At 39.8% G+C, this 16,409-nt stretch overlaps 2 protein-coding genes across 2 annotated transcripts; one reads left to right on the forward strand and one right to left on the reverse strand.

Annotated features, from left to right (window-relative positions):
• The first annotated feature begins 488 nt into the window (after positions 1 to 488).
• On the forward strand, positions 489 to 9,941 carry LOC116065085 (homeobox protein Mohawk-like). Its single transcript, XM_031320547.2, has 6 exons — positions 489 to 2,127; positions 2,449 to 2,608; positions 2,744 to 2,897; positions 3,116 to 3,454; positions 8,976 to 9,009; positions 9,308 to 9,941. Exons 1-6 carry the CDS (start codon positions 1,898 to 1,900, stop codon positions 9,621 to 9,623), a joined length of 1,233 nt encoding a protein of 410 aa, XP_031176407.1. The 5' UTR covers positions 489 to 1,897; the 3' UTR covers positions 9,624 to 9,941.
• Positions 9,942 to 11,251: 1,310 nt separating this feature from the next.
• Positions 11,252 to 15,862, reverse strand: LOC116065081 (ras-related protein Rab-18-B-like). The gene is made up of 7 exons (XM_031320541.2): positions 15,606 to 15,862; positions 15,153 to 15,208; positions 14,963 to 15,024; positions 14,136 to 14,208; positions 13,743 to 13,861; positions 13,531 to 13,597; positions 11,252 to 12,822 (listed from the first exon to the last, which is right to left on the reverse strand). The coding sequence occupies exons 1-7, from the start codon at positions 15,671 to 15,673 to the stop codon at positions 12,650 to 12,652; spliced, it is 618 nt and encodes a 205-aa protein (XP_031176401.1). The 5' UTR covers positions 15,674 to 15,862; the 3' UTR covers positions 11,252 to 12,649.
• Positions 15,863 to 16,409: the final 547 nt, after the last annotated feature.

The raw sequence follows: 16,409 nt of genomic DNA on the forward strand, positions 1-16,409 counted from the left end.
GAAAGATGTTAAAATGCTTCAATCTGAGTGATCTGAGGAGGGAGTGATAATTCAATGTGGGTTTGTCGCTACAAGCCACACCTTTCACTTACATTGGATCCATTGTTAATATAAAAATATAGATTAGTGCAGCTTTAACTGAAGACATCTTGGTAATTTTGCCGTAATTAACTCCTCCGGTCACAGTGGCCTCTGTTCAGTAAAAGTCTTGGCGCATATAGCAGCAGCATGAACAGCATTTGATAAGTATTATCAACAATCTCTTATTCCACTCGATAAGTTAGAAGTAATGCGAGATCTACATTTGGCAAAAGCTATACTTCAGGATATTTGGGAATACAATGAATTTCTCCAAAACACACTTGATAGTAATGTTTGGCCCTTTTGGCCTGAAGTTTGTGAACCTGCAAAAGACACACACACACACACACTACCCAAACAAGAAGAGATATATGTCCTTCCACAGTGTTTTTACAGGTCTCCTGGCTGCCGAATGTAGGTGTGTTCCCAGCTAACATCAACAGTCGAGCCGGTGAACGTATCACAGAGGGACGGGAGTAAATGGTGTGTGATAGCATGTAGCATTCTCCGGCCACTGCTGAGGAATGTGAGCGAGGAATTTACTGCACCTAACGGGGATGCTTCTGGTCCATGTGTTTTTCTGCTTTGAAAGCACTGAAACTCAACCTCCCCACCAATACTGCTGAATTATGAACAGGGGTGAGAGTTATGGAGCCCTTTAATATGGTTAACGGTTAAACAAGTGCTGCTCGGATTTTAGCCATAACCTTCAAAAGTTGGCTGTAGGCAGGAAAAACGCATTATCACATATTTACATAAAGATTATTTAGTGATGATTGTGCATGGCAAAGTCATTATCGCTGTGCTATATCCAAACAAGTGGAGTGTTTGGATGTCAAGAGGAAAAAACATACAGGGATGACAGCTAAAGTTGAACCACAGTCTTTGAATACTGGGCCCAGTGCCAGCTTGTGGTCATGTAGTTCCACTAATAACGACACTAAGCTTCTTTCAGACCCACTTTTTGTAATTGTTTACAGTCCTTTTTGCTTCAAAATGGAGACAAACATTTATAAATATGAGCATTATGGTTGGATTAGCCCTGCTCACACTGCAGACAGCGTGAAAGATGCACATTTCTGACACTCAAACACACACGCTGACACACTTTCTGACTCAAAAAAATAGGCGTATATAGGCGAGAATCAATTTCATGTGTTAACTACATTAGGAGACAATTTGTACTGAAATCCATTTCAGCTCAGCAGGATTCACTGCTGAACATGAGGCACAGTTTGGTGGTTTTGCTGGTTATTAGCAACCATGCAATTACACTCATACATTTCCAGAATCCCCTGGTAAAACATGCATTAATATCTGCTGACACGATTTTTGGTAAAACCGCGAGAGATTCATACGCCATGTAGAAAATATGAGAGCATGTCGGAGTGCTTAGCACAGGCTGCCGTCACACCAGGCAAAATCTCACTAGTAAATCTGATGACCACATTTGCTGATATTCATGTGCAGTATTTTTCTTATCCTGGAGTGCTACCGAGGCTGCCGCTCTGCAAGCTTTTCCTCACAGAGCTTTCCAGAGAAGGGATTGGACGGCGGGATAGCCAATGGGCGGCTGAGCAGCAGGTTATTTGAACTCTCCTCACACAGCTCAACTAAACCAGACAACATCCTCTGACTTTTCAAACATTTTTCTCTCACAAGAGTCTGTCATCGTCTGTCTGCTCAGTCACTGCTCCCGTGGGCACAGAAGTAAGAGGACGGAACCCTTTTTTTCTTTTCTTTTTTAAATTACCTTTACATCGAGTGTATCCAGGATGGGAACCTGCTGCTTCTATTTACATCTGGAAGTCAACTGATGCACCTGTTGATCGAGGAAAACTCTCTGTGTTTAACAATGAACAAAGTGGCTGAGATGAAGTCTGACACTCGGCTTCATTTTGAGGACAACATGAGATCAGAGGAGAGGAGCAGACTGAACTGTGTAGACTTACCTCAGAGCAGTTTAACAGACAGACAGAACACAGACCTGCTGCGATGCCAGGAGACCACTGACGACAGCTCTCCTATCAAGTACAGAAGATATGGGTACGCCCTTGTTGTCTGAGTTGGAAATATAGTTCTAAACAGTTAAAACAGGGGGTTGTATTTTGTATTACAGTTGTAATATGTATCTTAAAATGCAAAATTTAAAAGAGAATTCTCTAACCTGACATGTCATGTTAAAATTTTTTTTTTTTGTTCTGCCTTTTCATACATAGTTAAATAGTTCTTTGCAGTTCTTTAGACATGGAAGTTACAGACAAAGAATTTAGCATTGTGTTGTTTCATGTATAAATGTCCTAGTTTAAACAGAGGGGATTGTAGGTGGTCTTTGTGTATCTATGAGGCAACTTGTGATTCCTCCAGGTCTCGTCTGGGTGGGGTCAAAGCTCGCCACAAGAGACAGGTGCTGCAGGACATGGCCCGGCCGCTGAAACATTGGCTGTACAAACACCGGGACAACCCCTACCCCACCAAGACCGAGAAGGTCCTGCTGGCTCTGGGCTCACACATGACGCTAGTGCAGGTGAGAGACAAGCCCGTGGAAGAAAGCAGGGATGGTGGAATGAAGGAAAAGTGACTTCAGGGATGTGTGGATTTTGAGGTTTGTGGGTTAAAAAAATAAGTCATTGCTGTTCTATAACAAAGTGCATCTGTGCAGGTTTCGAACTGGTTTGCGAACGCCCGGCGGAGGCTGAAGAACACAGTGAGACAGCCGGACCTGAGCTGGGCCCTGAGGATCAAACTGTACAATAAATACATCCAGGGGAACGCTGAGAGACTGAGCGTGTGCAGCGATAACACCGACTCAGATGGTACGGGCTATAGAATCATTTTAAAGTGTGTTTAAGATCATTCTCTTCCTTTTTATAAATGGCATTATTGAAAAAAGACTTGAGAATATTTGGAAACTTCTTGCCCACTGAAACAACAGTTCGTATTTGTCATAGTTTGTAACATCATGTATCTTCATATGAATTATTTGAACAAGTACAACATGAAACAAGTCACAGTTTTGTTTCCATTGCTGCAGATGAAGAGTGTCCCTTACAAACTCCAATCAGCCAATCAGACTTTGGCAGGTCATCATCCCACAAGAGCGTGCTCGAGAAGCAGGGCAGCGTCCTCGCCATGGCGGACTCCGCCAACAGTGACGACAGCGCGTCGCCTCCATCCAAGTACAAGAGCAGTTTACTGAATCGGTATCTGAACGACACCCTGCGGCACATGATGGTGGCAAAGGCTGACGTCGTCACCTCGACCCGCAAGAGGAGGAGCCACTCCGAGTCGTTCAGCTCCAACGAGTGTGATCGAGATGTTGTATCTCCGGCGTCGTCCTACGAAACAGAGGCCAACTTTGTCTACCACATGGGTGAGAAATGTCAGTGTTTGTCACTGTGCAGGACAATATCACATTAAAGCAGAGATGAGTGTTCTTACTTGAGAGGAAAATGCCACTTTAACACAGAATCTGCACTGAATATGTGTAAAAAGAATCAGGGAAAGGATGTAATAATGCAACATAGAGGGTAGATTGGGAGAAAAAGAGATGATAGCACCCCCTGTCCACAGAAATCAATAATGCATCTTCCTTGTTAATTGCAGATTTATGTTGAATGTCAGGTCAAATTACATTTTAACTACCCTGCTTCCCCTCAGTTCGTTTTTAACACACCAGAGTGTACAGTAAAATAAGAACAGACTGAACAGAAACTTCCACATGGTCCCACAGAGCTCCCTGACATTAATAAATCTCAGGCATTCCACTGAAAGTCAGAAGCTCTGCGAGATTCAATTATAAAGTTACAGCGAATCTGGAAGGGAGTTTGACACCTGGGTGCCCTTTCAGACCTATAGGGAGCCCAGCATACTGACAACCCTTGAATCCGCTAGAGGTACATGAGCCAAAGCCTTTACAAACATTACTAATAAAGACTCATGCAGACGCTGAAATCCCTCATTTTAAAATTGGACGGAGCTCACGCTGGCTGCCGCTGCACACCGCAAATATCATTTCCATATACTAGAATGTGCCATTTGTTCCGCTTCAGCTTCTTGCCATGGTGGAAATGTCCGGTCCAGTCTCAAGGACAATTACAGAATGTCTGAGACTTTATTCTTCCCAGGGTGAGAAGTGGGAACTTCAGCCAAATGTAGAAATGGAGCAGTCTGTCAGTAAAGCACTGAAGACGTCTCGTAGTGCGACAGTCAGAGAGCTGCCACTCATCTGTGAGACATCGCAGAGCCAGATCGCTAATATCCATTTGGATTTTCCCATCACTCTTTGAGGGTGTTGCTTCCCTGACTCATGTGTGCTTTGGCAGGCAGCTCCTCCCAAGTGTTACTTTCCTACTCAAAATCAATCTAAATGTACATGACATTATAAGAGTTGTGAAAAGATTTTTGAAACCAATTCTACTCTTTAGCATATGTCATCAGTTTCACTCTAAAAATTCAACAAGACATGCTTTAAGTTCCTTTTTTATTATTTTAGAACCATTTCCAGGCAAACATTACATCCTGGTCCCAGTCTAAATATGGTTATTTAATGGATATTTTTTATAGTCTATGACAAGGCTTAATCTGTATCCTGGAAACTTATTTTAACCTCAAATTGGTTTACAGATTGGTAACTTGAATAATTGGGATAATTCATAATTTTAACAAGCTTGTGCTATATATTTAACCAGTGAAATGGTATATTGTATCAAGTGTACTGTCTTACCTAAACTATTAAACAAATATAGAATAATTTTACAAACATTTTAATTAGTGTTTATATCAATTAAACAATGATAATTCAAGGATTCTCATTTACCTCATTCATTTTAGGGAATAGTTGGTCATTTTGCGAATTACGTTTATTCACTGTCTTGCCAAGAGTTAGCCATGAGAAGATCTGTTAAGTATCTACAGCCAGCAGCAAGTTAGCTTTGTGTAGCTTAGCATAAAGACTGGACACAGCTGGGAGCAGTAACTTCCTGGAGTCTCCGCTGGTTGCTTTGCAATTGGTTCCGGTTGTAGCATAGCCTATTGGTAGCTGGATTTTGTAACCTTTGGAAAGAGACAGGCTAGCTGTTTCCCCTTGCGCTAGTCTTTATGCTAAGCTAAGCTAGCCGGCTGCTGGCTGTAGCTTCATATTTACTGTACAAATACAGCCTGCAGATGGTTAGCTTAGCATAGCACAAAGACTGTAAACAACTAGCTTGGCTTTGTCCAAACACAACAACAAAGTCCACCTACCAGCACATTTTAAGTTCACTAATTAACATCTCATTTGTTTTATCCGTTCAAAAATGGAAGTCTTACGTGGGGTTATGTGCCGGGCTATGTTTTAGATTGGGGCATGAACTTTTTTCCTTTCGATTTTGTACAGATAAAAATAATATTAAATGAGGTATAACATGTTAATTTGTGAGCATTAAAGGTGCTTGACTAGTAAGCTGTTTTTTGTTTTTTTACATTTGGACAGAGCCAGGCTAGCTGTTTCCCCGTTTTCAGACTTTATGCTAAGTAAGGGATAATGTAGAGTGAGCCGTGCATTATTGCGAATTAGAAACCAGAGCGGAGTCTCTTTAATCGGCCTGAAGAGAGCTAATAAGTGTATTTCCCAAAATGTTACACCATTCCTTGAAACATGTTATTGCTTACTCAAATCATACGTCTTTTGGAGTATTTGGGGGTTTCTTAATGTCATAACACACTATGTGGCAAGCACTGTTTGTGCAAACTTTTAATGTATCCCTGCTGGTCATATTAAGGGTTATTGTAACCCAGTATGGCTCCTCTGTGGAGGTGAAGTGGAAAGTCAAGCTGCCAGATTCATGACAGCCACTAACACCATTAACACGTTTATACTCCACCCATGAGACGGCTAAAAGTAAACCTCATATGAGGAACTAATAAGTGATGCCACTACACAGTGTCTTACAAGGACAATCGGTCTGAATCCCACAGGCAGTAAAAGTCTTATGGAATAGTATAGTGATGTTTTATTTTCTGTACAGGAATGTGAGGATGTTTACAACATATAATATGGTACTCGCATCGGCTTCAGTATTCCCTTAAAAAGGCTGGAGAGTCATAAATGTGTCCAGAATCATGTTTTATTAGACACAGAACGGCAAAGAACCTATCTGGACAAACGCCTTGCTGCGTTTTCCACCCATTTTGTTTCAAATGAAAACATGCATGCAAGGGGAGCCTCTTGTTCGCGAATACATAATCCACATTAAGGAAATAAGATGTTACAATATTTTCTCAGTACACAGTTGTTTTACAGTGTGGATCCCAATGACACACCTGTGAGATGACTGAAGGGATTTAAACCGATATTGTGGGAGAACACACAGGCTACGTCATAAACGGACATTTCACCCTCTCCGTTTTCAAAAATAACATTGTGCACACCTGTCTGTTTTCAGAAAAGTGTTCGTTTACACGAACCCGTGTATACGCCGTCAAGAGCATGCCAAACCTGTAGGTGGCAGTGCAACGAGAAGCTCAAGCCCACGTTAGCCAATCAGAATCCCGAAAGTAGCAACAACAGCAACGAATCACTTCCTCTTTTGAACAAAGATGAAGCCTCCGTTTTTCTCAGTTTACAAACGTTTGCAAACAAAGTTTTCCAAAATCTCCACTCTGGCCGGAGTTTTTAGAAAGAATCGTTTTCAGAGGCGAATTCTCCGTTTGCGTGTAAACGAAGGGAAATGTCTCCGTTTTTCAAAATAACCATGTACGTGTAAACGAGGTAACAAATACTTAAAATCAGCTCATGTAGACAATTAATTATGAATGGGTTACATGAGACAGGATTGGTATTAATAGAAAGCTAAATTCCATATACAAAAAATTATCTATGTTTCAAACTAATTCAAATATACTTATTCACTTTCTTGCCAAGAGTTAGAAGGGAAGATGGTTACTGGATGGTAAATAGGAAGCTAAAACCAGCAGGTAATGGAAGTGGTGAAAAAAGCCAGCCTGGCCTGCTATGTCTGGAGTCTCCACTGGTAACTGGTTACTCTGGTTTTTGTACAGAGCCAGGAGGCACTTAGCTTAGCTTAGCACAAAGAGTGGAAGGAGGGGGAGACAGCTAGCCTGGCTCAAGTAATATTCTCGGTCTGTGTGAAAGTACTCGTGACAAAAACAACTTTTCGAAAAAATGTATTGACATGCAAATTAATCGCACCAAAAAAAACGCCTCTGGTGTGTTAAAGCCTTTAGTCCGAAGGTTAAAATATTTCTTAGTGGGGGGCTATGTGCCAGACTGTTTTATGAACGTAAACCTTGTTTTTTTTATTCTTTAGTTTTTGGACAGATTAAACAAAACTGTTTTATTGTGTTATTAGTGAGCTTTAGAGGTGCTGGTAGTCAAATTGCGTTACTTTTAAACAGAGACAGGCTAGCTGTTTGGCTTTCAGTGTTTGTGCTAAGCTAAGCTAACCAGCTGCTTGCTGTAGCTTGATATTAAGCGTACAAACACAAGAGTGGTATTAATCTTCTCATCTAACTCTCGGCAAGCAAGTAAAACAGAGTCATTCCCAAAATATCGAACTATTCCTTATTTGTGAATAAATAAGGTTTGATGTACAGTAAGCTCCAACATGAAACTGCAACACAATGTAATATAAAAACAAAGCAGTCAGGAGCTTCATTACCCCTTGTAAAATCCCTGCTATAAATGTGAGACTCACCAGAGATAAAACAATGTTTTTTCTAGGTAATAAATACAATAGAGGTACTAAAGTACTTTATTGGCAAAGCATGTTATGGCTAAAGAGAGAAATGCTCAGGGACATTCAGTAGCAAAAAAGTATAAAACAGAAAAATGATTTACTATCGGCAAGTAGTTGCTCTTGGCTCCAGCCCGGCTAAAGAAATCAGAGACGGGGATGTTTTGGGCTGTTGCATTCAAAGACTGTGTTTCACAGTGGGCCTCTAATTTGCCTGTCAATGGCTCTCTAAAGAAAAATCAGTTTTGACCATTCTATCTGCTCCAATAAAAAAAGGCATTATTCCAAAACTGAAATGGAAAATAAGTTCAACATATAATGCGCAGACCTCAAACAGAGACTGTGCAAGCAATATAATGCTACTTTAAAGTCATGCTCCTGCTTCTAAAATAGCCAGAGAGATATTGTAGTTTCAATTTAGGGCATTTAGAGAGAAAGACCCTTCCTTCTTTCACAGATGTAGCGAGGTTCTCAGGTATTCATTCGTGAGACACTCCCCTGCCTGTTGGTATAATTGAATCAAGTGCTTAGGTCTTGGTCAAAAAAGATGGAGATGTGCAGGGACAGCTTTTGGAAAGCAATAACACATAATGATCTGGAACAACTTTACAGGTGCTAGCAGAGCTTTGGAAACCTGAAAACACAGAGTCAGTCGCTATGACACAGTGCAGTTATCAGATTTTTTTTCTTCTCAAAAGCTCAAGAGAAACAGTGCATTGCATTTGTTTTGGCTAGAGTAGCTAAGCACTGGCAGACTGGTACACTGAGTCAAACCTTTCTGGCACCGTAAAACACATCCAGAGAGACATACTGGACGAGTAGTAACTGTACACAAATCTACTTATATTCAGAGATGCAAACACTTGTATTTGGGAGCACCTTCATGTGAACACACACACACACACACACACACACACACACACACACACACACACACCCTTAACCCATGCAGATGCACGATCACCCATAAATACACACATACCCACATTCTGCAAATTAAAACTCTTATGCATTAATACTATGTATCACTAACATACAGTCATAATGCCTAATCCAACATTGATTGTCCTGTGAATATTCTCTGTTTGCAATTTTCACTGCTATAAAGTAAACTGATTCTTCACATATTTAGGTGAGTCTTTTTCTTCTCTCTTGTAGACACAATGGACTATACTTCAACTAAATGTGACAGGTAAGTGTATTTATTTGCTGCTTAATTTGCAATCGAAACAGATGTTTGCACTTTTCAACTTTAATCAGCTTGAAAAGTAATACTAATCATTATCCCTCTTGGAAGTTGTTCTTGAAACTGAACCCCCACCTCTAATTCAGCCATATTATGCTGGCTTTATATCAAAAGGAGAAGCAAATGCACCATTTCTGCTTTGGATTTCTAAAATTGCTCTTTGGCTGATTTTAGTTAAAGGAGTGAGATGGTATTTAATAATCTATTTCATTTACAGTTGTCTTTTTTCTTCACATATTCACAGACAACAGCAGCATGGCCGAGGCCAGCAGAGACAAGACGATCAGGGCTGGAGGGAGATCCACGCCGCCGTTGCTCTGACCAGCTTGGCCCAGGGGCAGAGCTGCACAGCAGACCAGAGCCACGTGACAGTGCCCAAAGCTGAGCCCTTCTCGGTTACGAGGACCACTATCATGGACAGGATGTGTGTCACAGGACCCACCGCCGCTCTGAGGCAGAGCTGCACCACGGGGCCCACTCTCACCAACCGCATCATCCAGAAGTCCTCTCATATCTCTGAGGTCCAGACTGTTAACGTGGCTCTGGCAAACAGTGTATAGGCATTTAATTTAAGCATCTGGTCTATCGTTCCATATAGGAATACCAGATGTTTAAGTGCCTTGCAATATCTGTACATCCTCTGTTATTTTGTAATGCTGATAACCTTTGACGTTTAAATAATTTTTACATCGTAAAATGGAAAAACTAACCTAATGCAGTTGAATATTTTCTACTGTTATTGCCATGTTTCTAATGTCTTTTGCCATCTATTGCCATCTGTTGCAGTAAGTTATATTAACTTCTATGAGACTGGATTATCATCCAATGCTAAAGTTTGACAGCAGCTATTTGAATAAACCTGATGTGAAATCTTTTGACCAGTCGTTTGCTTTAAATCATTGCTTTGCAGTGGCTGAAGCTGCATACTTATGTTTTACTGAACTGTATTTAGTGGTAGTTTTCATGTGTGCAATTGTGGGTCTCGCAGTTTCATTATATACTTTTAAATTGCTTTTTAAAGGTTGTAGCCTAATATAGGCAGAAGGGTGGCATAATAGTGGAATGAGCAGGGAGACATGTCTTCAAGTGGAGTGCTGGTTAAAGTTTTTCTAAGGAGCATCGATCCAGCTAAAGATAGATTCAGAAAAGGTTGGTGACCAACTTTTTGTAGCTGTAACTGTTTTCAGAGAAAAGGCTCTGAAAACCGACTGTATGCTGACTTTTTAGCACCAAACGACCAACATACAATGTTTGCAATAGCAACTAGCCAGTGAACATTTAGCATTTAGAAGCTAAAGAGCAAGGTAGTTTCCCTTTAGGAGTTAGCTTAGTGGAGCCAAAAAACAGAGCTAAAATGAGGGTAAATATTGCACTTACATTTGTCAGGTCACCATAAATGCAACTCCAAATGAATGCTAATGTTGCTCCATGTCGGCTCTAACCTTATGTGTAAAAAGGCTTCTGCTAGCTTACAGCTTCTTATACCAACTTAAAAAGTAAATACCAACTTAAAAAGTGACGTCAGCTTGTCTCCACTGCCCCCAAGAGGCCTTAAGGTCAGTTAATGCAGGTTCAGGTTTTTGGAAGAGTTCCTGATGAAATTGTGAATGTATTGTAAAGAAATAATAAGGTAAGTTGCTCACAAGTACAACGGAGTGTCTGTCTGAGTAACAAAATCCTGAACAGCTAACATCGTTATGATAGGTGAGACATACGACTGTCATCTGTTTTTGATGTTAAAACAGCATGAAATGCCAAATGAGAGCTCAGGAATTTTCTGACCTCAATCAACTGCCAAAAACTTATGTTATTGGAAATATGGAGAACACAATAAGCCACAGGAGAACGTCTGATAGAGACTTGTGGTGAGCGTCTTCCATCTGGGGACATCCTGACACCAAACATAAGCTTGTAATCCAGTGTAATCACACTCAGTCCTCTGGGACTTTTTTTACAAAACATGATTAACAGGACTTTTCCACTCCCGGTTTTGGTCTGTTTTTTGACATTTTGTGCAAAGAATGTTTTCAGTCTTGCATGTACGACAGGCTAGTCATCAACAAAGTTTTATGGAAAGAGCAACTCACTCCTGTTTCCACTGTAAACCTGCTTTTGATTAGATGGGCTTCTACACACTGAAATGTAATGGCAGTTTTCAAATAGCGATTAAACAATAATTAGTCTTGAGTGACGGCATCTCTTGAGGTTGTCATTTATTTCAGTTTGAAATGATACAAGCGTTACTGGACCATAACTCTAGCACGTCATTCAATTTTAAGGCAGATATTAATTTAACATATTGCTTATTTAAAATCATAATAGGCACACAGCAAACGCAACAGGAAAAAGTACAGCAAGATCAACATGATTTTAAACAAGAAAAAGGGAATTCAAACAAATAGCAACGATACATCAAATCCATACTATACTTTAGACAGGAAGGAAGGAACAAAGCTCTCAGGAATGCTCTCATACTATAGATGTGTGAGTAATGCCTTCAATAAGTCAGTGGGACATTATATGGACCACAGCACCACACAGAAATGGCTTAATAAATGGGGAGGAAACAAGCTTAAAACAAACTGCTTGCCATTTTGCCAGATCAAAAAAAGCTGTGAACTCAAGTGAGTAAAAGAGCATATTTTTTTGCGAGGTCTTATTACTGTAAACCTTACACTTGTAGCTGTGAAAGTTATGGTCCAGATCAGACATGCAAAGACAAAGACAGGTTTGGTTGTAGGAAATCCTAAAAGACAAAGATGGTTACTTGTCTTGCATATTTCCATGTAAAAGAGGAAAAAGAGAAAAAACAGGAAATCTGTTTATTTGAAAGCCTCTGTACGTTCTGAAGCACTGAATTTGATGGAAATCGCCATCAAACTAATAATAATTGGATTAACAGTAAAAAAAAAATGAACTGGTGTCAGTAACTGGGGTCCATTGTGAAATGTCTTATTTGGGAGCTTTCACAGTGTTGTGGCGCATAATGACCGATCACTCCCACTCCAACAACAAGGCTCTTCCACCACTATCCTCAATCCAAGTGATGTGTTATATATGAACATGAACATGAACATTGAAGAACATTTTGTACTTTGCAGCTACATAGAAGTTGACATTTACAGCTCACAAAGCATAAGCAGGGAACTTGAGGGGACATCTGTATTGATTATAATAAGTTATTTTGGGTAGAATTTGACAAGCTATGTACTGTAACCTACAAATTGGTTCATGTAATAGGCACTATGCTATTAACCCTGATGCCTTAATGTACAGCAGAATCACTGCTGCAAATAAGCTAAATTCAAACCAGACATGTACTCGTATGACGTACTTGGCATGGTTATGTCAATTTAAAACACTATACTTCCTTAGGCAAGAGGCTATTTTTGTATGATCCTTTCATTCATGTTTTAAACAGAAAGTAGTGACAGATGATGTTTGAAAAGGAAGTGTGCAAACAGCAAAGTCCTTTCGACTGATGGAACTACTCCAAACAATAAACTCATCCAGTTCCCTTTCTTTCTCTCTGTTTCTGGTCCGTAGTCATTCCTATCAGGTTGGTGCTTTTTCTTTTGGTTCAGTTTCAGGGTATGGAACAGTATCCTCCACATGCCCTGCCACTGCCCTGCTCCTGGTCCCCCAGACGGACCCTCTGACCCTGGTTTTCACTCTCCCAAAGCCCCGGAGTCTGGAGGATCTTCTCCACAAGCTCCTCAAAGGCACACTGGACGCCATCTTTGGTCTTTGCACTGGCCTCTGTACAAAGGAAAGAGGGTTACCAAGATTTACAAGATCAGCCAAACTGGTAGAACACTTTCCTAAATGTTAAGAAGAAGAAAAACCTACACGTCCGGCCCGCTGTAAAATCCAAAACGGAGCAAAACAGCTTTCTTTTTTACAATATAGGAAAACTAATAATATAGATTTAAAAATATCCATGTGTTGACAAACAGGACATATAAAGTATGGAATGACTTCATTTAAGAAGCCAGAGACATCCAGTGGGATGAAGACATCCTCACAGCGGATTAAATCAACGACTTCTTGCCCAACCCTTTTCAAAACCCCTTAATTTAGCCGTTCTAAAATGGAAACTCCACAGAAATGTTAACGTAATTTCCCAGAGTGAGGCAGATTGTAGATGAGAATCAGGAACACGTGTAGACATGGATGCGATAAATGAAAGCCCGCTAGATTTTAATCATAATGCAGTTCTTCTGGAGTGGCCGCATCTTTCAACGCGAGAGACTCCGAAATGCCAAAGCAGTATAAACAACGCAACAAACCCAAAGTAAAATGCATGATTTACTAAGTGATGTCTTGACTTGTTCCAACTACACAATTACAGTTCTGATCTTTAAGTATAGTATGGTAAGCTGCAATGGCTATACAGTAAGTTTACAAGTTATGGCTCTGTTAGTTTAAATGACCATGTCTGATTTTTACTCTAACACGGATACTTACCAATAAAAAGCATAGAGTGTTTCCTAGCAAATTTCAGCCCCTCGTTTCTGTCCACTTCATGGTCGTCCTGAAAACAAAATAGACATCCTGTGTAATTTTCTCAACGTGGAATACGCATGGTAAAGGATTAAACATCATGTTCCATGCAAGTAAAGCAACACCAATGGCTGGTAAACTTGTATGTGTCAAACTGGCAAGAGTGACAGACACACCTGATCAATTTTGTTCCCAACCAGCATCTTCACAATGTCATTGCGTGTTGTGTAGGTTTCCAGTTCATTCAGCCAGTTGTCGAGCTTGGTAAAAGTCTCGCGCTTTGTGACGTCATATACTGTCAAAACCATGCAAACAAGAGAAAATGAGTTAGAGGAAATATTTGATACGAGTATAATAACATCTTTCTTTTAGTAATAACAACTTTAACAGGACACTGCCGTTATCTGACGGCTGTTGATTTGCAGTTTTTATCCAAAGTGACTTACATGATCATGTGTAAAGAAAGTGCTACAAAAAAGTGGAGGGTGGATTATTTTTTTTTTTTACTGGAAACTGAAAATTGTCTCTAGGTCGGGTGTTTTTTTTTTAAAAAAAGCATCACTGTTTACCAAGTATGACTCCCTGTGCACCGCGGTAGTAGCTGGGTGTCAGAGTGCGAAACCTTTCCTGTCCGGCTGTGTCCTAGAAAAGTAAAGACACTTAAGATAAATGAAAGCAAAAGACTCCATGACACCAAACTATTAAGGTACACTAGCCAGCATCCACACACATAGACTCTGACTTTGACATATGTTCCTGATAATTCTGCAAGGTCTGTGAACTTTTAACAGACTTTTTGCTCAAGCCATTTTCTTAAGGAAATTATCCATAATTCTAATGTTAAAAACAGGAGTAACCATTCAAAAATAACCACAAAAACAGAACACTGTAGAGCTAGCAACATCTAATTTACATAGTTGTGTGGTTTTATTTTATTGAATTGTTTTCATTCAATTAGACAGAACATTATAAAATATATGCAATTATTATATTTAAAAATAAAGAATGCTAGGTTGTGTTAAACTACATGCAATATGAGCCTTGTACCTGCCTCAGCCCATGTTACATGTGAGTTCACAAAGTGCTGTCCTCTTCCTCATAAAGTATTTTGAGCCCTCTGGCATCCTCCAGCACATGCACATTTCTGCTAAGAAAACAAATAATAAAGTCTATGGGAGATTAGTGTTTTGGGCTAAGGTTATGGCATCACTGTGTATGGTGTGTTTTCATTGAACATTAGGACTTTGTGCCTCATGAAAGGAAGTTAAATCTGTTTTTATGTTTCTTTCCATGGTTATGGCTGTGCAATGTCGCCATCTTGTGGAGAAACCCTGTAGTTCGTCATGTTTTTCCTGACAACTAAGACTAAAGTATGGCTTAATGACTTCAGTCTTACCCATATGGCGAGCTTTGCTTTGTTCCCATCTATTGCGACTGTCTTTACTTTGAAATCCACACCTGGTCAGCCATGAGAGAAAGAGAGGAAAGATAAAAGGCTTTACATTGCCTGTTTTGAGCAGTTAGCAGTTTCCATACTTCTGTGTATATGTCTTTATGTACATCTGTGTATGTGTGTAAGTTAAAACCTATTGTCGCTGACTGCTCTGGGTCAAAGGTATCTTCTGTGAACCTCAGGAGGAGACTGTTAGGAGGAATAAAGATAACATGGAAATAAGCAGGGCATACAGTACAATAGGCTTTTGTGAGTTGACTACAAGCTACAAGGATTTTCCTCAGTTACAGGAAGAACACAACAGCTATACAGTTGTAACGGTTACAATTAGGTAAGCAGCATAATCTCTTATCAGCAAACAAAATACCAGCGAAAAGTTTTACTGCTGCCTATGTAACGTTGACGTAATATGTCACCTAACTGTCAACTAAGTATTTGGCCCAAATTGGCAGAAAAGGGACAACAACACTACCAGCTAGCTGTAGCAACAGCTGCTGAGCAGTAGGGAATAAACTTACATAACAAAAGAATGTCAACATTCACAACAGGCTAGCTAACGTTAGGCTCGCTACAAACAGAGACAAACCTGGACTTTCCGACTCCACTTTCGCCAATTATCAACAGCTTCAAAGTCGTCAGCACGTCGTCATCCATATTCCTATATGAGCTAGTTTTACTTGCACTTGGTGACGCTTTTATATATGAATTTCAGTTGTTTTTTAGGGCATCAGGCGGCTACTGTAGCAGCTCCAACAACAGATGACAGCCTGCTGAGCACGCAACTTCCGTCCAGCCTTGGACGCATGACGTCACCGAGGTTGACGCCTTTTACTGTCTATGGTTGACGCTACATCCATGGGTTGACGAAGTCTGAAAATATAATGAAATAAAATAGAAAATAAAAATTAATGTTACTTATAGGTAAGTCATTATTGTATTCTTGTAGTCTGGTTGAGTAGTTTTGTACCTGAAGTTGTACTGCGTGTAAATTAATATAATTAAATAAAGTTTTGTTTGAATTAAATTATATTTAATTTCATGAAAAATGTACAAAACAATTTACAAAATGTCAAAAGTGATACGACTGTTTAGAGGTAAAAGTATTGAGTCTTAAAGTGTTAAATGATAATGTTAGCATTCAAATTTTACAATAATGAAAAAACTGTATTTATACTTTATTTGGATATATTCTGAATTTGTAAAAAAGTAAGTTCTGTGACATATACTGCTTATACAGCTTTTTCATGTGTCTGCTATTTCGTCCACTGACTTTTAAATACTAAATTACTTCACAAAATGTGGTTTTGTCTTCATGGTTTGTACATATGTTTTAAACAAAGCCACATATTCTTTTGCTAATGTTGGCCAGTTACCCTGGAGCAGAAGTGGA

Source organism: Sander lucioperca, chromosome 9, assembly GCF_008315115.2.
Source record: "Sander lucioperca isolate FBNREF2018 chromosome 9, SLUC_FBN_1.2, whole genome shotgun sequence".
Classification (NCBI taxonomy): Eukaryota; Metazoa; Chordata; class Actinopteri; order Perciformes; family Percidae; genus Sander; species Sander lucioperca.